The 24,048-nt window shown below is 39.8% G+C and overlaps 1 protein-coding gene across 3 annotated transcripts in view; it reads right to left on the reverse strand.

Moving 5' to 3' along the window:
- Positions 1-187: 187 nt before the first annotated feature.
- Positions 188-24,048, reverse strand: part of LOC119798022 (adhesion G protein-coupled receptor L1-like) — a 53,929-nt gene continuing 30,068 nt past the window's right edge. For 2 of the 3 annotated variants that reach the window (XM_038307348.1, XM_038307347.1), the window contains 21 exons: positions 22,796-23,003; positions 21,438-21,702; positions 21,006-21,345; positions 19,852-20,130; positions 18,585-18,688; positions 18,252-18,437; positions 18,095-18,133; positions 17,433-17,613; positions 17,189-17,311; positions 16,714-16,931; positions 16,409-16,582; positions 14,981-15,193; positions 14,670-14,890; positions 14,500-14,566; positions 11,822-11,910; positions 9,595-9,763; positions 9,359-9,508; positions 9,175-9,271; positions 8,976-9,086; positions 7,065-7,085; positions 188-5,317 (listed from right to left, as the gene is read on the reverse strand). In XM_038307348.1, the coding sequence (XP_038163276.1) occupies positions 3,318-5,317; positions 7,065-7,085; positions 8,976-9,086; positions 9,175-9,271; positions 9,359-9,508; positions 9,595-9,763; positions 11,822-11,910; positions 14,500-14,566; positions 14,670-14,890; positions 14,981-15,193; positions 16,409-16,582; positions 16,714-16,931; positions 17,189-17,311; positions 17,433-17,613; positions 18,095-18,133; positions 18,252-18,437; positions 18,585-18,688; positions 19,852-20,130; positions 21,006-21,345; positions 21,438-21,702; positions 22,796-23,003 (5,255 nt within the window). In that variant the 3' untranslated portion in view covers positions 188-3,317. The remainder of the gene's footprint in view (positions 5,318-7,064; positions 7,086-8,975; positions 9,087-9,174; positions 9,272-9,358; positions 9,509-9,594; positions 9,764-11,821; positions 11,911-14,499; positions 14,567-14,669; positions 14,891-14,980; positions 15,194-16,408; positions 16,583-16,713; positions 16,932-17,188; positions 17,312-17,432; positions 17,614-18,094; positions 18,134-18,251; positions 18,438-18,584; positions 18,689-19,851; positions 20,131-21,005; positions 21,346-21,437; positions 21,703-22,795; positions 23,004-24,048) is intronic. The other variant, XM_038307349.1, reaches the window with a different exon arrangement.

The following is a 24,048-nucleotide window of genomic DNA, read 5'->3' on the forward strand; positions in this document are numbered from 1 at the left end:
TATAATGTGATGCAGGGATTCATATCATGATGCTGCTAAATCTTATCAAGGAAATTAGATTTAACACCATGATTCACATTCTAGAGTGATTTGCATTCATCTTTACTAAAGATTGTTATAGGAAGTATACACCCTTATTTGCTGGTATCATCAACAGATTCAAGTGAAAACAGTCTATAGAAGGAAGTTATTAGTAAAAAAAAATCTTTATTACATCAAAAGAAGTAATACAATCTTTATATCTGTCATTAAAATCATACATAGTCAATCTTAAAATAATTTTCCTGATTTATATTCCGAGTTCTTCTTTGTTACCTGAAATTAATGTCATCATCTTAATAGCTGGAGCCTAAAGAAAGCTCTTAAATTTACTCAGAAATGTCACGATTATATTTAAACAATAATCCAATTTAGCTTGTAAACATTTGGTAAAATTCCCTTAATTTGATTTGGGATTGAAAATGTTCTGCTGCTGCTGCCTTGAGTAGTTCTAAACTGATCAAAAGGTTTTTAATTTGATAATAAATATATGTAGAGTTTCCAGCTAAGCTGGCGATACAGGAAGATAGAAAAGTTTTATCTCTCGGAAAATTAAAATATACCCCTTAATATTTGCTCTGTGTTCAACACTCTAATATCTAAAGCTGCAATGATCTTCAAGATTTTCTTTAGGCTTTTGCTAGTTTTTACATAAGTTACAGTCCAGTAGTTGGCTAAAATAATCTAAATTAGGCCACTTAAGACACTTCCAAAATGTAATGGCCAAACTGGTTATGTGTCAATGTGCAATTTATCAAAGAAACCAATTAAATTTAGACCAATGGGCACTTTGTTACCTGAGTCTAATAGACTAAAATGTTCCCATCGCTTTAGCTTCAAACGTCCCAAAACATGACACAAATAAACTGAAAATCTGATCAGCAAATTATCAAATTTTTTTTTAAAGGCAGGAGTTTTATATACTTATCATCTACCTTTTCTTCTTTTTTTCAAAGCACATATTTTACAATGCTCTACCGTGGTCGGATACTTGTAAAGAACAGGACATTTGTAAAATTTAAATATCTATTTATATAAAAAAAGAAGTGATTTTTCTCTACAGGTTGAGGATTTGAGAAAAACCACAGAAAATTCCATGACTTTCATGCTGTTTTCTTTTAGATGTTTAATTTTACCTTACTTGCTCATAGTAGTATGTCAATATATTGTGTTTTAAATCCTGTACCACACAGTATAGAGTGCTGGCTATTAGACCCCTTCACCATTTCATACATTTGCATTATTTATTTATTTTTATTTTCTTCAAATTGTTCGGGGACTGAATATTTACCATCATTGCTTCCTTCTTAATGACTTGTCTTCATGGTGTTTGACTCAAAACTTAAATGACTTATTATGTTGGTTCAATCGAGGTTCACAATCCATGTTTATAGGATGTTATATAAAATCTAAGCTAAATAGTTTAATTTGAAGTAATATTAGCTCATTATTATAAGTATTCAACTCCGTGATTCATCAATAAGACTACTTTTAAATATATTTTTAAAATAAGGTTCTGGTTTAATGTGGATTAGGTGGTACTTGAGATCAAGATAAAAGCCAGTGTGAGGAGGGCCGAGACTGAGATTACTTTTATTATCTGATTTAAAATGTTTAAAAAACATCATTATAGGTAATGCAAACACCTTTAAGCTGTTGTTTTATCTGCATTGGAAAGTTATGTAACCAAACTTTTGCAAAGGCATAGTCATTATTATTGTTTTTTATACAGAATGAAAGTAAAAGGTGGTGTACCACTAATTATCATCCTGCATCAAACAATTTCTACAAACTAAACTTTAATCAAAATTGTGGCGGTGAAATGACCAAAATGAACTTTTACGCTTTATTCAGTAGAATACTGTTCTAGAAGATAGTAACTCTGATCAGAAATGTTTTTCATGTTATTTTCTTCCGCTGTATTACACGAAGATTATTGCTACCAATAATATATTTCTTTATATGTAATCCTTGGCTTCTTTGTAAATAAATCTGCATTGTGGTCAAAGGTTAAAATGGTTTGCATAAACCTCCAATATATTTTTTTAAACTGAAAGTGTTTTGTTCCATCAGACCCTATTTTCACAACCTGACTGCAAGCATTTTAAACTACCAAGAAATAAACCGATATGAAATGGTCCAGTGGATGTTGTGTTAACAGCTATTAGGTATAACATCAAGGTATGAATTGGCAAAGGGGGCAAACTGACCCAGAATTCACAGTAGATGTATTAAGTAGCATTTATTTATCCACTTTTAAATTGTACATAACTATGTTTTCTAATTCTTCATATTTTTTTAGGCTTTTTTAAAAGAACATCATTTCTCCTTCAATAATAACAAAATCTTATCACTTCTTTGAATGCCGTCATCTGTCTTTGCGCACACAAACAAAAAAACATGAACATTTATTTCACATGTTTACTTGAACTTCAATAGCAATACAAGACAATCAGAACACTTGAGGTCGATATGTACAAGGATCTCAGGAGGGGTTGCAGAAAATTTCTGAGATTTTACACGATCTCCGGTTCTGCAGTCAACGACTTATGGTTCGTGGAGCCTCTGTGAAAGTTTTGGCCTTGACGTGAAATGGGTCGAGTCAAAATCCAAAGGAGAAACGAGACGGAGAGCTCCTCCAGTTGGTTTGATAAAATGCTTCAACATGACACATTTAATATACAATAATGATTTATATACACATACTTTCTCTTTCAAACGCACATATATACATCCTTACACACACGCATGCTCATCAAGCTATGCACACTCACTCGCATGTACGCGTCAGCGCGTCCTCCTACAGTATGTAGCCTTGCAAAGCCACTATAAAGTCATGCATGAGTTCTTTGAAAGGTTTTTTTTGGCAACACACAAGTGCTTCTTTGACACACTGTTTGCTACAGGGAGGGGCAACACCCAGCCGATGGAGCAAAACGTAGAGACATGGACCGATTGAGGAAAGCACCAATGAGTCGGGAAGACACAACAGGGTTTGAAGATAGAGAGAAGAGGGAGCGGCAGGAGGAGAAGCAGCTATAAATGGATCACAGTCGTACAAAAGTAACAAAAACACGGTGAAAGGGGGGGAGTCTCGTGGTGATCAGGGTGTAGAAGCAGGGAGGAGCCATCATGTAAATGACAGAATTGGTAAAGTTGTCCATCATTGTTATTTTTTAAAGCGTCTTAGTTTCAAAGTGTTTGTTGTTTACTTGTTGAAATTATCACCATCTTCCTTCTCCTCCCTGTTGTCTAAACCCCAATCACCACCGCCCTAGTCACAGGCTCGTCACCCGCTGCATCTGTCCGTCGTCTCCGTCAGAGGTGGGTTCTGCAGAGTACCCTGTCTCTCCATTTGAAGCTAATGGCGGGGGCTGGTAGAAGGTCTGAAGGTGATTGGGCCGTGGTCCCAGCAGAGGGCGCCCCAGGCTGTAGGGCAGCTCCAGAGTCGGCCGCTGGGGCTGATGCCCACTGGTGGGGCTAACTTCTTCCGGGCCTTCGGGGCTGCTGTCTGAGTACATGTGAGTCGGCGGGGAGGTGCGGGTGTAAAAGCGGGGAGGGGAGCCACTGCGGCTGTACACCTGCGGAGAGTGACGGGAGTAGAGGTTGCCTGGAGGTGAATTGTCCTCTCGTTGAGAAAAGATGTTTGAAGGAGGAGAGTTTCGCGAGAAGATGTTTAGTGGTGGCGAGCGGCGGTCTCCAGGGTACAGAGGGGAAGGGTTTGAATCTCGGGTGTAGATGGGTGAGGAGTCAGGGTCCAAGTCAAGATCGGGAGTCAAAGGTAGGGTGAAGCTGTCTGAATCCTGTCGCTCGCCATGATACCGGAGAGACCCTCTGTCTTTTCCTCTGATCCTCCCGTCGAGGCCTCCGTCTTTGCTTTCAAATGAGAAAGACTCCTCCCTGTCCAGATCTATCCCCCCTCTCCAAACATCCAGTGCTCTGACCTTTTGTTTCTCACTCTCTCGTTCGATCCCTGCCCTCCACCCATCTCTGTCCTTCAAGAAAAAGGATTCATCTTTCTCTCTTTCTATCTCACTTCTCCAACCATCCATCCCAAAATCTTTCTTCTGAGTAATAAAAGTCTCTCCTTGCTCTGTCTCCCCTGACCTCCACAGCTCCAGTCGTCCATCTCTCTTCTCCAGCATTTTAGAGTCTTCCCTCCCCCTCTCAATGCCAGCTCTCCATTCATCCATCGCCCCATCTCGCTTATGAGAGGTAAAAGGCTCATCTCTCCCCCTCTCACTTCCTCCTCTCCAGTCATCATTCATTCCATCTCTTTTCAGAAGAAATGTCTCCTCTTTTTCCCTGTCCTGGCCACCTCTCCAAGCCTCTACAACTGCTTCTCTCTGCTTCATAAGCAATGGCTCTTCTAGAGTTTTGTATAAGGACTCGGGCTCTTGTGGTGGTGGGGGAGGAGGTGGAGGGAGGGGTCTGTCTCGGTAACGATCCCTGTCTCGCTCCCTGTCCCTCTCCCTGTCTCTTTCTGTGCCTCCAGTCGACTCTGCTGTGCTGCGGTGGCGGGACAAAGTACCAGGGGTGCGGCTAAGGGTGGAGTAAGGCCGAGCTTGAACATCTGGGGGTCGTGCCGGCAGTCTTTCCTGGTGTCCACGCCGTCCCAGAGTCCCTTGCAGCTGCGAGCGGTCTCCATCTTTCAGCAGCTCCTGGGTGTCAGAATCCCCAGAAATGCGCCCGTGTGACCAGCCATCTTGTAAGCGAGGCGCGGTAGCATGGTCTTGAACACGTGTAGGGGCGTTTGTCTCATTGTCTTGTGTTGTCTGCCTAGCATGTGCCCAGCCCTCTTGTCCATTCCTCTGGGAGCTTGGCTGCACCGTGGCAGACCAGCCCTCTTGTGAGGCCTGTGTGTGGCGGGTTAAAGTAGCGGTGTGAGTAAGAGCTGGCCTTTCGTGGTGATGCGGCCTCGCCAGGCTCCCGTAGCGCTCTGGTGGAACAGGCATTGGGACAGATGGCCGCAGATTGCTCTGTACCAGCTCTGAGATGATCATCTTCTCCAGAGCTGCTGCGTCAGACAGATTACGACGCATTCCGGCTCCACTGTTCATATCTGTCGAGCCGTGTGGTGTGAGGAGGCCAGGGGAGATGTCATCCCCTCCAAGTCCAACCCCTCCCTCCCTCAGAAGATCAGCACTGCCCACTACTCCTGCTCGGGACCCAGGTGTTGTACCCAGACCATGAAGGGTGAAGGTGTTGGGGGTGTAGCCTCCATTCAGACAAACACTGTCCAATGCACAGGATTCCTGGCTCTGTGACACTCCACCCTCTGTCAGAAGAAATAAGAATACACAAGTTAAAGAAAAACAGAAAGCTCTAAACAGGGCAAATAATGATCAACAAATGATGAATGAATGAATAAAGATTAGAGTTCACATGTTGTTGATGGTGGAGGTTTACCAGAATGATTTAGGAAATATAAAAAGCTATTCCTTAATGAAATGCCTTCTTATGTTGCCACATGAAGAGATGCAGGTTGTGCCTTTACAGTGCCCTTCAAAAGTTTTACCATATCTTAAACTTGTTCCCACTTTGTCACTTTACAACCAGTAGCACTTAATAGAGGTTTTACATTAAACTGTTTTGGATGTTAGATAAATAAAAAGCTATATAGATTCCCTTTCTGCTGGAATTACATCCGCAAGTCTTTTGTGAAGTAGTCTGCCATCTTTACACATCAGATTCAAACATTTGCACTTATCTTTGTTGAATAGCTATAGCCCAGCTGGATTTTCAAACCTGGCCACAGAATCACAGAAGGATTTAAGTCTGAATGTTGATTGCTTAGACACTTAGATAAGTTGACATGATTTGATCAAAACAATGCAACTGAAGGCTCCCGTCTTATATTTAGTGCTGCCATCTCCTGGAAAGTAAACCTTGTCAGGTAAGAATTTCGATTGATTATCCCATTTGTTATCATCAAGAGTCAGGTCAGCATTTAAAAGAACCATGCCACCTCTTTCTTTTCCTGAGGATAATGTCTTTTGTTGCATTGCATGTGCTATATGACGATTCATAAAATACCAGCTTGAGATGTTTGGCTGTCTTTTTTTTTTTGGCCTCAGAGCTCCAGCACCAAACTAGCCTCCTTTAGTTGTCTGTACTAATGGAATGAAAGAGCAGAACAGGGCAGGCCAAATGTGGGTTTTCATGTTTTTCTGTTCTCATTCTTGCAAGATTTAACAATAAAATTGCCAGTATGAATATCATCATCAATCTCCTGTGTTAATTGGATTTACTCAGGTGCATTATTTATATTATCTTCCATTTACAGCCTATCCATCATTCTATTTTTTTTTTTTCCATCATTCTATCCATCATTCTAAAGTCTTTCATAATTTCTGACAGCTTTTCTCGAAGTATATTAATTTATCATCGAGTCCATTCAATTTTCCTGACTCTGATGAATTAAAGCATCCTCACGCCATGATACTGCCACCCCAGTGTTTTGCAGTTTAGATGGTTTATATCAAGTAGATGTGCCTGGTTAGTTGGGTAAAAAGGTCAGCTTTTGAGAGCACCTTCTTCCACATGTTAGCTTTGTCCCCAATACAGCTTTTAGAAAAGGGCTCCATTTTAGTAAACAAATGGCTTTGTTTCCTCTTTCATTAACGCCTGATACGATGGGTTCACAGCTGTTCTACTGGTATATTCCCATTCAAGCTGTAAATCGTTGCAGATGCTATAAAAAATAATGTGGATCTCTTTCCAGACCGCTTATATTCTGGTTTAAATTTTCTTCTATTTTCACGTTAAGCACTTTGAATTGTCCTTTGAATTGGACTGAATTGTGCTTTACAAATAAACTTGCCTTGACTTAATGATCATGTTTTAATGTAACATAAATCTTCCATTGTTTCAGGGTGAACATGACAAAATGTTGAGAAGTACAGGAGTGAATAATTTGACTGTATGATTTGTGTTACTTTCGGTGGCCGTTGCACTGAGAGCCCATGAATTGAAAGAAATGGCACTAAATGATTTAAAGGAGCACAAAAAGAAAGGAGTCATACTCTGTTTGTTTCTGAAGGTTCCTAATGGTCGACATAAAGACAGAGAGACAGAGAAGGAAAGTGTGAAAGACATTAATAAAAGACAAAATATGTAAACAAAGAAATAGCAACAAAATATTTATCAGCTCTGACACTGAAATTAAATTAAAAAACCTTAATGTTCAGGGACAGAAAAAGACAAAAAATATTTAGTCATTCAACACAATAGATAACTATAAGAAAACATATTTTGCATATAAATATTGGTTATTTGTCAGTTTTTATTATTAGACATGCATAATATCTATATCAACTCTTTTAAGTTTTACTTAAAGTTCTTTTAATTTGTGCTGTGCAGTAGCGTAATGTTAGAAGTAAATTTTTTTTTGTTAGCTTTATCATTTGCTCTAAAGCATCAGAGCAGCTCCTTATGGCCAAGCAGCAAGAGGCTGCGGGCTAAAGCTGGCGCTGGGGACATCAGGCTGCAATGTGTATTTATGTGTTCAGCTTAAGCTCTGAGCCTCTAACTTTGATGGAATATATTGGATTTGAAAACTTGGCAGCTTCTTGGAAAGATTTTACACATGGTGGGAATATTTATGATCTAGAAAATAAACTATGGGGCTACTGTTGCTAGCAGTTCTATAAACAAGCAGGGATAGTTTAAAATACTTTAAAAACAAATCTCACTAAATCTCCTTTGATGTAATTTACTAAAAGGGTAATTTTCTATATAAATAGTAGGCGTCTCTTTTCCAGCTCCTTTCTGAGTCTCCTTTAATCTTTCACATGCTTTAAAATGGACTTGGCTCAAGTATGATTATTAAATATTCTATCCCGGCTACATTATGAGGATTTTCCCCTATAAAGCTGTAAAGTTCACTCCATTGGTTTTTAAACTGCCATTATGTTACAGCAATCCTTTATTACCTCCTAGTGCTGTAAAAAAAAAGTCTGCCCCTAAAAATTTCTTGGTTTTTTCCTTTGGTGTTACCTCTAAAGACTCAAGGTCGGCATTTGGATACAAAGTCCAACACATTATTTAATGTGAGCATTTCCATTAATATGTGAATTTAAGACACAATTTTGTATTCCACCAGCTTATATAGCTGAATTATCTAAAATAGGGGGGCAGGTTGGTAAAAAATAAAGACAAAAATAAAACTGTAGTTTAACCTTGATATTTACCAGATATATTTTAGATTCTTTGGCAACAGACATGTTGGTGCAGCACACAGGACAAACAGCTCTGTTCAGTAGCTTTTATAAACAGATAGCTTGTGACTGGTTGTAGCATCAGGTCACTAATAAATGTCAACATATGAGGAAGCTCGTGGGTCCTGACCTAAACGCCAACGCACCGGCAGAGCACTCTGGGATTTGTAATATTAGCGGTGCCTGTGCTTTCTACCAGCTCTAACAGAAAGATGAAATGATCTCGCAGGCCATGTCTAAATTCATTATGCTGTTAGCCAAATTTGGCCTGCAGCTTTGAGTTTGACACATATGATCGAAATTGTTAGACTGTCACCAAAAAAAAAAGACAAAAAGCAAAAAAAATGAGCTCATGGTTTTAGATGGCGTTTTAGTTCAGATGTAGAAGCTCTGCAGCTGAACATGAATACCGATCATTTAGGCAATTATGAGGTTATTATGCTCATTATGACCAGAATTTGACATGGAAATTTGAATAGGGGTATCTGTATCCCTCTTTTTTGTTATACTTTAAAAGTATTGAAAACAAGAGATTTTTTTACCTTCACTATCAGTTTAGTACTATCAGTTTTGTATGAAAAATAAGAATTTGAAATGACTCTGGAGACACTTTGAAGAAACACATTGAGGCAAAGCAGGTATTCTGTAAGGATTGTGCTCTTTCTCTGGGATTCGAGTAAAAACCAGAAGAGTCACAAATGATTTACTGAGACGTACCAGTGGAAGTGAAGGGTTGATTGTATCCCTGCGCCAGCATTGTGTCATAAGGAGAAGCTCCAGCATGAGTCTGTAGCATTTGATTTGTAAGAAAATGGTTTCCCAGAGCAGCTGATGGAGAAATAGAGAGAGAGAAAAAAGTCAAATGGTTATTTCTTTTTACAGCATGCTGAAAGAAAAGCAAATGGCTAAACCTCACCTCTGTTAAGTGTCGGAGTGTTGTTAACATCTGCGGCGATGAAAGAGGACTCGGTCTGCCTGCGAACCGTGTCGTTCCACATCCGTCTGATGCGACTCTGGAGCAGAAAGGAGCTCGTGGTTAAAAAGAGGCTCAGGTCAAACAGAGACAAAGCCTACAGCGGATAAAATGCATGGTCGCACACCTGTCTGTTTGCTGTAGCTCTTCGACTTTGGCTGCCTGTGTAGCGGCTATTGGAGCGAAGCGCAGCACCTTTCACTGAGTCTGGAGAGCTGGATGTGGATGTTGCACAGCACTGAGAGAGACGCAGGCATCGGCCATAATCCTTCTGACCCTACACACCATTACACAAATAGTGCGTTTAGTCATAAATAACAAACAAATATAATTATGTAATAACTGCTGAACGCTAAGGCTGACCTTCCTAGCGAGGGTGCAGTGGAGGATGGTGATGAGGAGGGCCTGGGCTGTGTTGAGGGAGGAGAAGAGATAAGCCAGCAGGAGAGATGGACCTGACAGGAACATTAAGCCCGAGGACCAGGTGACACTCAGCAGGAAGAGAAGGGTCAGAGAGCCCACCGCCCAGGCCCTGCAGGCGAAGTAGGATGATGAAACAAGATACATGAAGTCCACCTTCTGACAAATTTATTAAGAGCTTATATATCTACAGCATATTCAGTCCCATAATTAGATTTTAGAAATACTGTTAGTGAAACATGATCCTTTTTCACAAAACTTTATCAAAAAATATATAAAAACAATCCCATATTTAAAGGGTATGTATAGTTTAGATTAAGGTTTAACTGTTTCCTAGTTTAAAATAAGAATATTACACTGTGTTTAATGTAAAACGTACAGAAATTTGTGAAATTGTGAAGTAGAGAGGAAAGTTTTAATGGTTGCTGACATTTATAGAAATAAATAAAAAAAAAGAATACTGTGGCATGTGTTGGTTTTCAGCTCACTGTACTTTGAATCTCATGTTTAAAATCAGCTGAGCTTTAGAGATCCACTGCTACAGTGGAAGAATCTCTTAGTCATTCTACGGGTTTGGTTAGAGTGGCAAGAACAAAACTGTTGTTTAAATAAACTATTAAAACTTCATCATTGGCCATGTAGGAGACACAGCATACCTGTAGAAAGTCCTCTCATTGGAAAGGAGCAAAAATAAACTGTTTGGTCCGCAGTTAACCTACCCCAAAACATTTGCGGCAAACTTACAATATTCTCTTCTAAAAAACTATAAAATCTGAAGGGTTAGAACAAAAGTTGCCCCTTTATATTTTAATTTTATTGTTTGCAAAACCTTGTAAAACTAAATTTTTTTATGCTTTATTGTCTTTCACATAAAATCCCAATAAAATACATTAAGGTCTGTGGCTGTTAAGTTACAACAACAAAAGCTGAAGAGGAATGTATGCTTTTTAAGGTCTGGTGTGCAAGCTAATTTTCAGTGATTAATTCCTCAGGGGAAGATGGATTATAAATATCTTAATGGAGCGTAACATTCATGTATTGTTTATTTATTAAAGTCTATTTTTATTTCTTCACATGGCTCTATTTTACATCAAGAAGATGTTACGATAAGAATCCTGTATTAAATTTATATTTATCTTTCGTAGGATTCTAGGTGGTGCCCATCTGGATCACCTCTCTACTTAATGTAATTGTTTAAATAACAAAACACACCAAGGTGATGACAACCTGAACCCAATTTTCTCTTAGTTTACATTCCCCAGCTGCCTTCATTCATCAAGGATGTCAAACTGTCCTCAAAGACCAATGTCCTGCAGCTTTTGAACATATCGCTGGTGCAGCACACTTCATTTAAATAGGTAAATTACCTTCTTAGCTTGAAATGAACAGTCCTGCTTATGATTTAATTATTTCAGCAGTGCTGATGCAGAGACATATCTAATAGTTGCCAGACGCTGGCACTCGAGGACTAGAGTTTGACAACTGGTTCAAAATTACCTTTTTGCTTTTTATTTTGCTGCAGGAACACGGAAAAGCTTTTGGTTCCCCATACAAGCTGAAAGCTATTTCAGAAAAAGTTTCTTTTTTTCATGTTCCTTTACTTCTGTTTTGTCCAGAACTTGAACTTGAAGTGAAAGGGTACAAACATTACTTTGTGTACGGCTCAATACCATTTGGAATAAATCTTCAGCTGAAATTTTCACAGTAGTAAACATTTCTATTGGGTCGCCCAAAGCTTTTCCAAACTTCTTTGAGCTTTTGTATCTCCTCCATGGTGCAAAATATTCAACCTTAAACAAAACAGTGCCTGAGGCTTCTACTCAATAGTTTTATAAGGGAAAACAGGAAACGCAGTAAGAGACGTGCATGCTTGAGCAAAGCTAATGAACAAAACTCACTCATACTCCTGGTTATGTGTAGATCTTTACTGAGTCATTTCTTTCATATTTCCTCTCTGTGCAACATGCAGGTCATGCCGTTCTCAAAGCTTTAGAAAAGCTTTTTCAATTTTGACTTGAAAACCCTGAAATGTCTGACTTGAAACATCAAAAAAGGTGCTGTATTAAAGCCGTACATGCCATGAATTCTTCAAACATACCGATTTAAACTCATTCAGACACCGTGACCTTTACCCACAAAAAAAACCCCAGCATGAAACAGTATGACTGACCGCAGGTTGTCGTGGCGGCTGGAGTCAGGCTTGAGTGCAGCAGTGCTGTGCATCTTATGTAAGGTCATCACCAAAACAACCAGGTTGAGCTGAGGCAAGTAAGCAAAGGCAGATATGTTATTTAATAAAGACAGAGAAGAAAAACATTTTTTTTTAAATAATGCTAAGATTTGGAAACCTCTAAATTGTTTTACATTTTCATTAACAACCACATGTCTCATCCTTCAAAGTGTTTTCTACCCATTCTTTAACAATTTGATGTTAGAGATGTAAGAGAATTGTGCTGTATCACTCCCCCACCGCTGCACCCACCTCATCTTGAGTTTATAGCCTCGAAACAGATAAATATAATGTTATGTTTGATAATATCGTTGTAAACAGATCAGAGGCGTAGCCAAAAATTTTTTGTGGCCAGGCAATAACCAATGTACACTGAGGGGGGGCCAAAAGCGGATAGGTGTCAGAACCTCAGGGTCAATCTACACTGTTCCAAAAGAAAAATGAACAATCACAACATCCCTATTTTCTAAATAAAGACAAACTATACTTTCCTAAAGCCTTTGCTAAGAAATACAAGCATATATTTAAACATCCATGCTGTCTAAATAAAAGGTGTAGTGGACACAATTCTTTCAGTTTTGAGTTCTGGGGCAAACATCTTATTCATTGTCATTACTAAACTAATTTTATTAAGAGTAATTCAGCATAAAATTTATTTTTAGATGTACTAATATCTACAATAAATGGATTACCTATTATTAAAGTAGTTATTTATCTCTGATTTTATTGAAGATTCCTAGATGACTTGCAGAGACATAGTTTTCTCTGTATCCCATAAAAGACTAAATCTAGTTCTGAAAAGAGCAGAATTCTGTATTTATCTTTAATGTTAGTATATTGATGTGCATAAATAACCTCACATACATTTAGAAAATAAAAATTTTAAAAAAGTTAGAGCATTCCACTTGAGAGTATTACTGTTGCCACCGTCTGTATTATAGGGAATACATGATAGGGATGGCCACAGATTGGGTAAAGGTGGCCATGGCCACCCCTGGCCCCCCATCTAGCTCCGCCTCTGAAACACATGTACATAAGTTTCCAGCAGGAAGGTGGAGCTTTGTCTGAAACCCTGCACAGTTTGCACGAATATGCAGTCTCTCAGGGAAACTTAGTTGCATCCATTTCTTATCTTTCTAATGAATAGGGAAAGGGGGTAGCAGCCTGCACATTTGCTTTGTGTGGCAGGTTTACTACCCCCCCTCCTCAAATTTGCTTAGTGTCAGTGAAAGTGATATAGACCCCCTCAGGCCATGATAGAAGGGTCATTCAACTAGTTAAAAGTCGACGTATAATCACAAAAGCTATGAAAATATTTTATGAAGGCTGAAAAGTTACTTTGTGTTGGTTCAATTCAGTGTTGATGGCTTCTTGCTTGCTACCATCCTCATCCTGTTCGATGTAAGGCGATGCCAGGAAGAGGTTTTCTTAGAGTAGACATACTTTTTCCATTTTCAGTGAGTATCAGTTGAAAACTAACTCTGTATTCTCTCACCCTTTTGTTTTCAGTGATCTTATAAGACTTTTTAATGACAAATTATACAACACCCATCTAATAAAGATGGATTTATACATCTTGGATATACTAACTGTGATACGTCAAGTTTAACATTCTACGATAAAGGATTTCCACTAAATCTGTTATGAAATAACCAATGCCATTAGTGAGTGTTGCATCAATGCACCCCATCCATCTTTGCTGCCAGAGACAAAAACAACAAAATAAAGAAAGCAGCCTGTGTGTTTGTAGCACTTCTGTGCATCGAAAAAGGGAGGGTGAACGTTGATGTAGTCATGACTAGGGACTTGGGATGCAAGCTTTAAAGAGGACTAAAACTGACTCTGACAACGATTCTGAGAGTCTGTTGACATTTGAATAACCCTAAAAGCTTTACTCATTAAACAATTTAATTGCAGAGCATTGTTTCATTATTACAGACTTTTAATTAAACATTTGTTTGTTTTCTATGACTTTTATCTATAACCAGTTAGCTTTTGTAAATATAAATTAAGTTTTAATTAAGTTAAAAAAGAAGTACACTTTCAATCGATTTGAGATAAAGAGGTTTTTTTTATAATCCTTATATCAAAATACTTTTCCATAACAGATATAAGTCAAAGAATGTAGAAATATAAATGAATTATAACTTTGTATAAGTGGGCTATTTGATTCAGTGTGGTAAATAATTCAAATCAAATTATTCATCAAAATCAAGAGACTAGCTGATTGATAAAGCATAATTTACATGACTGATTAATTATACAATAGTATAATCTAACCTAGCATTTATATTCATTACAAAATCAAACTCGAAAAAAAATAGTTTTTCAAACATATCAAGCACCTATTAGAAGTTTTGTTTAAAAAAACAAAAGAAAAAAGTAACGGTTCATATAAGGCATCATGGATCTAACTTAAAATGGGATAGTTTCTATGTCGATCTATAGATAACAGACTGGGTCATTTCTAGAGTTTAGGAGGCTTTATATGGAGAAACTATGAATTTCTTATGAAGACTTCTTCAAATAAAAGAATGAGTGACCCCTTGGAGATAAAACACAAATTTATAAGAGATGACTCCAAACCTTTGCACAGTGGTTCAAACACTGATACCCACCGTAATGATCACAGCTACTGGTCCGAGGAAACTCCAGATGAAATAGTTATCCGTGCGCAGCCAACACCTAAGTATGGACACACACACACAGAAAAAATGAAAACCTGAACTTTGCACGTAGATATTAGACGGTAGCTAAGGCAGAGTGCTCCACAGACTCATCAACTTACGCCGTTTTTGAGCCATATCCTCTAAAATCGATGGCTGCAGACACAGCCACCACCAGCCCAGGCACGGAGTAACCACAGAGGTAAAAATACTTTCTCCTTGAATTACGTCCCTCGAACACCTCCCTCTGCAGAAGGTACAGCTCCACCGCCTCCAGGCACAACCAGCAGAAAACAGAAAGCAACGAAAAGTGCAGCAGCCCAGCAGTAATAGAGCAGAGAACCTGAAAATATAAAAGAAAAGGAAAACGAAAAATAAATCACTCGAAAATAATCTAGAACATATGCTGGTCGGCTGGTATCAAAGTACTAACTGTGTATTTAGTCTTGTTGGCACCAATGAGGAAGATAAGTTCAGTAATGAGCAGGTTGGCCCACAGGTTGCAGTGAATGGTGCTGTGGTCTGTGTGCCACGGCGCGCCCTGGCAGCAGAGGGTGATGAGGCAGGTAGCCAAACACACTAGAGCAACAGCAATGCCAACCCAGGAAACAACAAAGACCAGAAGCTCCTCTACACCGGCACCAAACTGGGAAGCAAAAGTCAGAAAGATTTGTCAGTCAAGATGTGAGAACAAGAACAAAGGAAAGCAGAGGCTGGGTGTTGGTGCACTCAGCATATGTGGATGTATTAGAGTATGGAGCTGTGTGTGTTTGTTACATAACATCTATTTATATGAATAAATCACAGCTAATAAAGAGAACATCATGCAGAGAACATTTAATTTGATTTCATGGAAGGACACAATAACGCTCTGCACGTCTGCAGCAGCTATTTACCGCCTACTCTGCGTCTGATATTTTCACTTGGTTTTTTTGTAGAGAGCACACTGCAGTCTCAGCTCTCTGTGTAAGATTAAGAGAAAGCAAATAGGAAAAAAAAATGAAACTTAAAGCAACAACAACCACATTCACCATGGTTAATTAATATTTAAATTTAGAGATATATTTTAGTTTGGAGATTAAACCTGATTCAGATTTAGAAACACGGATCAAATTAATTGCCCACACTAGCACAGACTTTAATCCATCTCTTATTTAATACTTAAACTTTAACAACATGTGAAGAAAACTATTAGGAAAAAAATAGACCAGTGTTGTTAGAACTCAGTAAGCCTTAGTTATCTGTGATTCTCTGATTGATTAGTTTAAGACTGATTATGATGCCATTTTACTTAAACACTTGGTGGGAAAGGAAATAAAATACCATGAAAAGTCTATCTTCAGTCAGAACAATAATTAAAACATTTTAAATGACTGGATGTGTGAAAAAAGCCGGAAGAGGATTCATGATTATCTTCAACACATTCATAGTGAGGAGGATATTGTTTTAATATTATGAAACTGCATTAATGAGTGGGATCTGCAAGTCTCCATAAAAAAAACTGTTAGATGTGACCTTCATCTGGGGAAAAATGCCTAATTTCCATGGCTGAGTATAGTGATGCTGTGGGCCATTTTGACCAAACAACGTAGAAACCTTTAAAAACCACATGGCATCATGAACTCTTTTAAACACAAGGACATTTTAAATAAAAACCTTCTTCAAGAAACTGAAGTATGGCTTATGGTTCATTTCACTTGATACCAATCTAGAGTTTATGACTGAATCAACACAGGAATCGTTTACCAGACACAAAATCAATGGCTCTCTCTGCCTGATGCTCAGCTTTATCAGCGGCCCCAAAAATTTGACCGTGTCTAAAACTGTATCATATGCGGTTATGTACAGATGTGTGACTTACAACTGGCTGCTGGTAAGTCATGAGGACAGCATAGCTGGACAGATGGTTGCATGCACAAGTTGTGTGCGTGTTGTTTGTGTGCAGCAGTCTGCAGCCCTGCGTGGACCACCTGCCGCTCCCAGAAACCCCCGAGGCGTTCCAGAAAGAGCAGTTGGGACCAAAGTGATTTTCCAGCTGGTGATGAAAAAAAAAAAAAAAGAACAAATGTCCCATAAATTACTTCAAAAGAAATTCCGAATCCAAACAGGAGGACTTCACTCTATCTAAATGGTAATTTTGAGACGATTAAATGCAAATAAACACACCTGAAGATGTCTGAGAGTGAAGATCACAGGCTCGGTGAGGTACACTCGGTTGGTTCCTCTGTGCACCGAAGCAGAGATGACGTGGGAGTTGACTACTAGGCTTCTGCGACTCGGCTCTTGGCCTTGAGCAAGTCCTAGTCCTAGTCGCAAAGTTGAGTTCTGGGTGGTGAGGAAGGGGCCAAGGTTCTTGAAGAGGGAGAGAACTAGCTTCACCTGACCTGCAGAAAAACATGCAAAAGTCAGAGAGGGTAAAGACATTTAAGAGGATGTTTTCAGGCGTTTAAAGGCCACTGATATGTGATCCCAAGTGGAACATATTATCGGACAACCAAAGAAGGGGGAAAAAAACTAGGGGATAAAGGACAGGGGCCAATTAAACCTGACAGGTTAAAGCTGGAATAAAACCCACAACCTTTTCACTGCAGGTGATGTATAGTTGGGTGACTTAAAGTAAAATGGTGAAAGCTCCACTGACCATTGTTGCTGTACTGCTGCAGGGCCTGGGCTGATATCTGCAGGATGCTGTCGCTGTCATAGGAGTGAGGAAATGTCAAGTCCTGTATGTCGGCCTCAGTATTTAGAACGTACACTTCCAGATCTGTAAATGAGAAAAAAACCCACAAATATTTCTGAATGAGATAAAAGAGAAAAAGATCATATATAACATGAGGATAGTCACTAAGAAAAAAAAACTGCAGGAAAAGAGAATTCAGACGTACCGACATTAGGCGCCCTGTCACTGAATCGGCCTTCGTAGAGATTATTCGCCAACAGAAATGCTCCTTTCTCAACCGCATCCAACAGCAGCGACGCAGAGCGGGACTGGTCAAGGTTGCTCATATCGGCCCAGGACACCAGGGCTTCAGGGCCCAGCAGGTTATCAGCTATCTGAACCACAGCCTGACAGAGACAGAGGAAGGCGTCAGCCTGAAGGTAAGTCTGTTCATCAATGTGCCAAGCAAACTAAAGCATGCAGGTTCTACTTTCTGCCATGTCAAAAACAACACACTTTAATGGATTGAAATTGGTTTTTATGTAACACACTGACATAAATTAAATAAATGTGAAATGGAAGGAAAGTTCAATTTTCTTAAGACATGTAAGGTGTGGTATGCATTTATATTAGTCTCCCTGAGTTAAAAGAAACACCCATTGCTACATTTGCAGCACCTACTCTTTTAGATTGTCTTTATAAGCTCAAATCAAAGACTGAGCTCTTATACTTAGCTCATTAACAAGGTGACATCTGAAAGCATCTGGCCGCACTGGGTTTTATTAAGAAGAATCAGAATAATAAAGCTCAAAATGAACTATGTATGCTTAATATTTTCGCTTTACAGTTATAATCTGTCTTGTGTTGGTCTATGATATAAATGCCCACCTGAACATATGCTTTGCACGTCTTCTCTCTCTTCTGCAGCTAAAAGAAGAAGAAAAACATAAATTAAACGAACAATTAAACCTGCAATCACTGACATTTCCAGTCTTATTTCCCCTAAAGGTCATTCTTAACATCCGCGCCAATAATATTAATCTACCTTGTTGTAATTGCGTGCAGCAGACTCTTTATTGGCTGGTCTCAGGGCCTGGAGCTGAGAGTCCAGTATGTCCAGCAGCTGTTCAATTAGCCTGACGGACATGCTGATGTCACCAGCGTAGGTCCGTCCCCGGGTCAGGTTGACCAGCTCCCCGGCGATGTTGGCCGCATTCTCTCCGCTCTTGATCTGGAATGAGTCAAGAGTGTTTGTAATGTCAAATGTTTTGACATTTAAAAGACAGAGTACGGTGCATGTTGCGCAGCTCCAGGGTATTTTCTAGCGCGTGTTTTTACTTTGGTCATCAGTGTGAATGTGTTTGTGTGAGGCACCGACCTTCTGTGCGATTTGGCTGACCCAGGGAGAGGTGCAGTTGGAAAGGTCAGGCCCACGGGAGTTCCAACCCACCGGAGATGACATGCACTGATAGGAAGCGATTCCTGCAGGGACAGAAAGGGGGAGACAAAGTCAAAAAACAGAGAGAACAGCAAAGGCAGGAACACAAAACACAAGCCCACACCCTCTCCTGCTTTCATACTGGTACTCATGAAAGAATACATGGCAGATTATATTGTTTATGCATCTAGTTTTTAGTAATATTGGCCAATAATATATAAAATAGCAGAAATTAAGCATTTTGCTTTCCCAAAATTTGAAGAATTCTCTGATCAACTGGATTAGAACCATTTTTGTCCACACAGGGAGCAAAAACCTTTGAAAAAATAGAGGGAGAAGATCTGGATTGAATCCAGCTCTATCACTGAGAAACAGAGAAACTGAAATGATTTCCTCTCTGGATCGTGACCAGATAGCTGCTCGGTAATAAAACCAGATGTTAGGGAGCTGTAATTCCTTCTTGGATACTTGGCTGGTTCTAGCTCTCCAAATTGAAGAAAAATTATTTAATCTAGGCTGACCAAAAGGATTTAGGGGCAAACTGTAGTTTACAACTTTAACTAGTAAAGAACAGGTATTATGTATGAATTAATACGTTTGAAAATTGCGATATTCTCTGTTTGACCATATATTTAGAGTTTTCAACAGATTCTTCTATGTTCTTACACATTAAAAAGATTTTCTTAGTTTTATAGTCTTTATACTTTGTTGCTGATAAAGACAAAAAAAAAAACTTCTCAAAATAAGCAGTCTTCTCAGTGTAAAACTATAAGCAATCCACTCAAATGTTTCATAAATTCATTAAAGTACTAATTAATGGACAGTTACTCACACGCTCTGCAAATTAAGTGTAGGAATAAGACAACAGATCCACCTGATTTCAGTTAAAAAATGACATGAGATAATTCCGCTGCAGTATAATCATCACCCCGGTACTAAATCCATGCCAAAATGATTTGACATGATTCGGCAAAATGCACCGCAGGATTATCTACATAATCTGCATAACAGCTCCTCCTCAGAGGGAGGGTGGGCTGGAGAGACAGCTGCTCAGTGAGAGGAGGACTTGGCAAATCCACTGTTTCTGCACCATGTAACTCCTCTCTTTCTATCGGTCTGTCTCGTTTGAGTTCATAGAGAGGACACCTGAATACATTTGGAAGGAAAACAAGATACACACACACACTAAAACAAATGCTACACATACCCAGGGAGCCTTTAGGACAGGGCCGCTCAACTGTCTCTCCCTTTAGGGTTGGGGGCCACTGAACTCCTCGTGCCACCCGGCCCTCGCATCCTCCCACCTGACCGGGCCCACCTGGGGCCAAGGGAACCCGCAGAGGAGGGCGTGGGGTCAGCGGAACCATGGCTGTGATCGGCCCCCTGTTGATGACGCCGATGGGGTGTGAGGCTGATGGCCGCACTGGGGTCAGCGCCACCGTAGCTGTGTAGGACCGCACCGTGGTCATCAAAGAAGATAGGGGACCTATATGGGAAAAAGGAAGTTTGAATGAAGCAGCGTCCTCCTACAGAATCTGATCTAAAGATTTATTATTGCTTGGACTTTTTCACATTTATACACACATAAACATCCATAAACTTCTATGTAGCTTGTTGGGAGTCCTTTTTTTTGCACTCATGAAAAACAAAGAACTAACTTAAAAACTGTTACATCACTTTTTTTTTTCAACACAATGTTTTTAGCACTGCTGCTCACCTTTATCAAGGCTGAACTTTAAAAAATGAAATAGTCTAGAGAGCTGTATTTAACGAAACGTCATTTGGTTTACACTTGTGTGTACAAAAAGACAAAATAAAATCTAATATAGAAGGATCACAGCGATGATAAAAGAAAAACAACAGAAAAAGCACGACCTGCATTTTTATTTAGCTCCCCAGAGCTACAAGAAATGTTTCTTAACCTACGGGGAAATTCTTTCATAGTCTGCATTTTAAAAAATCCTCAATAGATTACCAATTTTTCTTTCCCAGATTTGAAAAGAAACATCTGTGAATAGGAATTTATAGGTCTTGCCACAGATTCTCGGTTGGATTTAGACTGGGCCATTCGAACATGTACACATGATTTGATTTTAGCTCTGGCTGCATGTTTGAGCCTACTCTCTCCAGTTTCCCATCAACTATGACCTGCTTCCCTGCCACACTCAAAAATGAATGATTCCCACAGCATAATACTGCCACCACCAGAGGTTTAGAATATCTTCTATGAGAACTGACGAAAACTGTAGTTGAATGAGTAAAAGGTGATGATGTGAGAAGATGCCTGGCAAACTTTTCAGGAAAATAGCCAAATGTTGCATATTTCTACATATGACACAACAGATATGTTGGTGTCCACACCTTTAGTTGGTGGCGGTGGTGTGAAGCTCAGAGGGTATCTCAGCATGTAGTAGTTATTCCACACATATAGCTGGTTGTCTCTGGGGTTGTAATCGATGGAGGAGATGTACTGGTAAGGGTTGGGGAATGGTATCTGAACAGGCAGCTCCTGTCCCCGGCTGGTGTCATAGGCATACACCACCATGTTGCTGCTGGCTCGGCTGTCCGCTTGGCCCTCGTCGTCTTGAAAGACGGAGCGCACGGCGTAGAGCACGCCACAGGCCATGAAGGCGTTACTCGCTCCACGCTTGTCAAAGCCTGTGGCCCAGGTGCCCTCAAAGCGCAGGGTGTATGGGTTCACCTGTTTGGGTAGAACAAGTAGAATTCAACCCCTCCTCCTTACTGCCCTCCTCCTCCTCACTCTCAGTATTGATCTACGTTTGATCCTCTTACCTGGCTGACCACGATGCGTCCATTATTGGCTTCGGTAGAGTAGATTACCCAAAGCCCGTTCTCGTCCACTGCCAGATCAATGTCCGACTTCCCTCCCCAGCGGTAAGGAGAGGTGTCATGGTAATTGGCGTTGACCACCACTGCCTCGCCGCTCTTGATGCGAGTGCGTAGGTCATATTTGACAAGGTTGCGCGTTCGCTCTTTGTTGTAAAACACAGCTCCGTCATACACCACAAAACCTGTACCGTCCACACGACTCGGCAACCTAAGACAGAGAAACACTCATTAAAGAGCTCATGTCATAATTATTTAGGAATAAAAAACACAACATTAAAAATAAATCCTGTTGTAAATTAGAGAAAATTGGCTTGAGGAGCAGATTTATGACAATTACCAGGACAAAGAAAACACATCTATGTGATTACATTTCCGATAGGTCTATTTTTCTTCCTTCAGTGGTTGTCTGACAAACACTCTTTGTATGCCATTTTCCCACAAACTATTGTTTTATTTCATTCTATTTTGTTAATTGATTGCCACAAAATTTTTCTCTAAAAGTTTTGCAACTGATCAAGATGTTATTTCTTTTTTATTTTTCTGTAGTTGTATCATAAACTATCTTTGTGGGCCAAACAGACCTGGGTGGGATAACCACCAATCCTTGTTTTTACCATTTAAGGAAAAAAACTCTGACGCATGTCAGTTCCTTTGATTTTTATTTGTTCTTTTTTTTTTCTTTTAGATCCTGGCATGCTTTATTAATTTTTTATATATATTGCTCAAGTTCTATATACAGTAATAGCCATTCAAAATGTCTCCACTTTCCTTTATGGGCCCTTGTCTCGACCTTGGCTGGTCCCCTACAATTCCTTTTTAAATCAATCTTTGTAAATATTCTTTCTGTCATGATTTGTCGACATTAAGATCTAAAGAGAAGCGCCATCTCCGTGTAATTCAGTGAAAGGGTAAGTCAGTAAAAAATATGCACGCCCAGGAGAAGGAGGGGGTCACTGGCTGGAAGTTGGAAGGGATTCTGCTTGGAGTCGCATGGAAGTGGGCTGCCATTCGGCTGGCGTTTGATTGGGAAGAGCCATTTTGAATGGCTGCTACTGTAAGTGCAGTCCTCATGCTTCAGGTCTAACAGCAAACAGAGCTTGGAGCGGGGGAAAAAATGAGCCAAACAATATGATTTATCACAGATAATTGATTTCTAAATTATATTCTTTTTTGTTTTGTTTTCCCCCCATTTTTGTCTAATATCGCAGCATTTCTGAGAAAAAAACAAAAGCAAAATCACAATCTGCAGGGGTTTTTAACAATCCTTCTCAGGAAAGTTTATACAGTGTAAAAAAACTCACTTGTAGGTAGTTGTAACTCTGTTCTGACGGAGGTCATCCCACGAGGCGTACTCATACAGGACCTCTGTTCTGTAAGGCGTCCATGGCATGACGTAGAGCCTGTCGCCTGCTTGTAGGGGATCTTTACACCAGGCCCCGGACTGATGCTCTGCCTCCAGGAGAGAGGAGTCCGGCTGGATGCTGAGCAGCGAGCCCGGGCACACGAAAACTGAGAGGTTGGTGTTAGGAAAGTGGGTCAAAAGCAAGATGGGAGAAATAAGAAACAGAAGTAGGGAACATAAGAGGAAGAAGGGAAGTGAGAAAGAAAGTGGAGGCCGATGTAAGATCGAAGAAAAATGAATGAAAGCGTGAAAAAAATATATCGAATTAAATGATGATGCAGAAAGATTGCGTGAAAAAGAACGGAGAGAAAAAAGGAAAGAGATTTAAAACACCTGCTCTGATTTCAGGAGACAAGCTATAGAAGAGACGAGTAAATGTTTCAAATCACACACTGTGTGACCATGTGTGTGTGGTGATAATACAATAAGGACTCTGCAATGAAAGTTGTATGAGTGCATTTAAGTGTTTTGTGCATCTGAGTATTTCTTTGGGTATGTGTGTGTGTATGTGTGTAGGGGGTTGGGGGGTTAGTGCAAAAGTGAACAAGAGTGTGAGGTAGAGTCTGGGGCGCAGAAGGCGGGGCTAAATTTTGCCTTGAAGTGAATGAGAGGGCAGGTTAGTTTACGCCGAGCACAACGATTGGTCCACCCACATGTCAATAACTGCATGGACACATATGTATACTGCACAGTCCCACACTGGCATGCAAAGAGGCATGCACACGCACACACATACATACACACACACCCGCGCATGTAAGCGGTGCTTGGTAAGCACACACATCCAGACGGATACACAACCACACACACGTTTCGTCTTATTTTTCCTATGAAGATAAATAAGGGGCTCTTCCTATAAGGGAAGAAAAGGGAAAATAAGCATGAAGAGGATGACTGGAAAAGAAGAGAGGAAGAAAGGTAGGAAGAAAGAGTTAAGAGGGAGTAAAAGAGAGAAAGTGTTCATGTTTGTGCAACTACTTGTGTTTTAATGTGTGCCCAGAAAGAGAGGCAGGGAGAAAGAGAGGAAGAAAAAAAGAAGGTGAGGTGCAGAACCTGGATAAAATTGGATCAAATAGACAGATCTGAATACAAGAAGAGATGGAGAAAATGTGAAAAAACAAAGAACTGTGTGGAGAATGTAAAAAAAAGAGG

The sequence above is a fragment of the Cyprinodon tularosa genome, unplaced genomic scaffold (assembly GCF_016077235.1).
Source record: "Cyprinodon tularosa strain WSP-4 unplaced genomic scaffold, ASM1607723v1 ctg608, whole genome shotgun sequence".
Classification (NCBI taxonomy): Eukaryota; Metazoa; Chordata; class Actinopteri; order Cyprinodontiformes; family Cyprinodontidae; genus Cyprinodon; species Cyprinodon tularosa.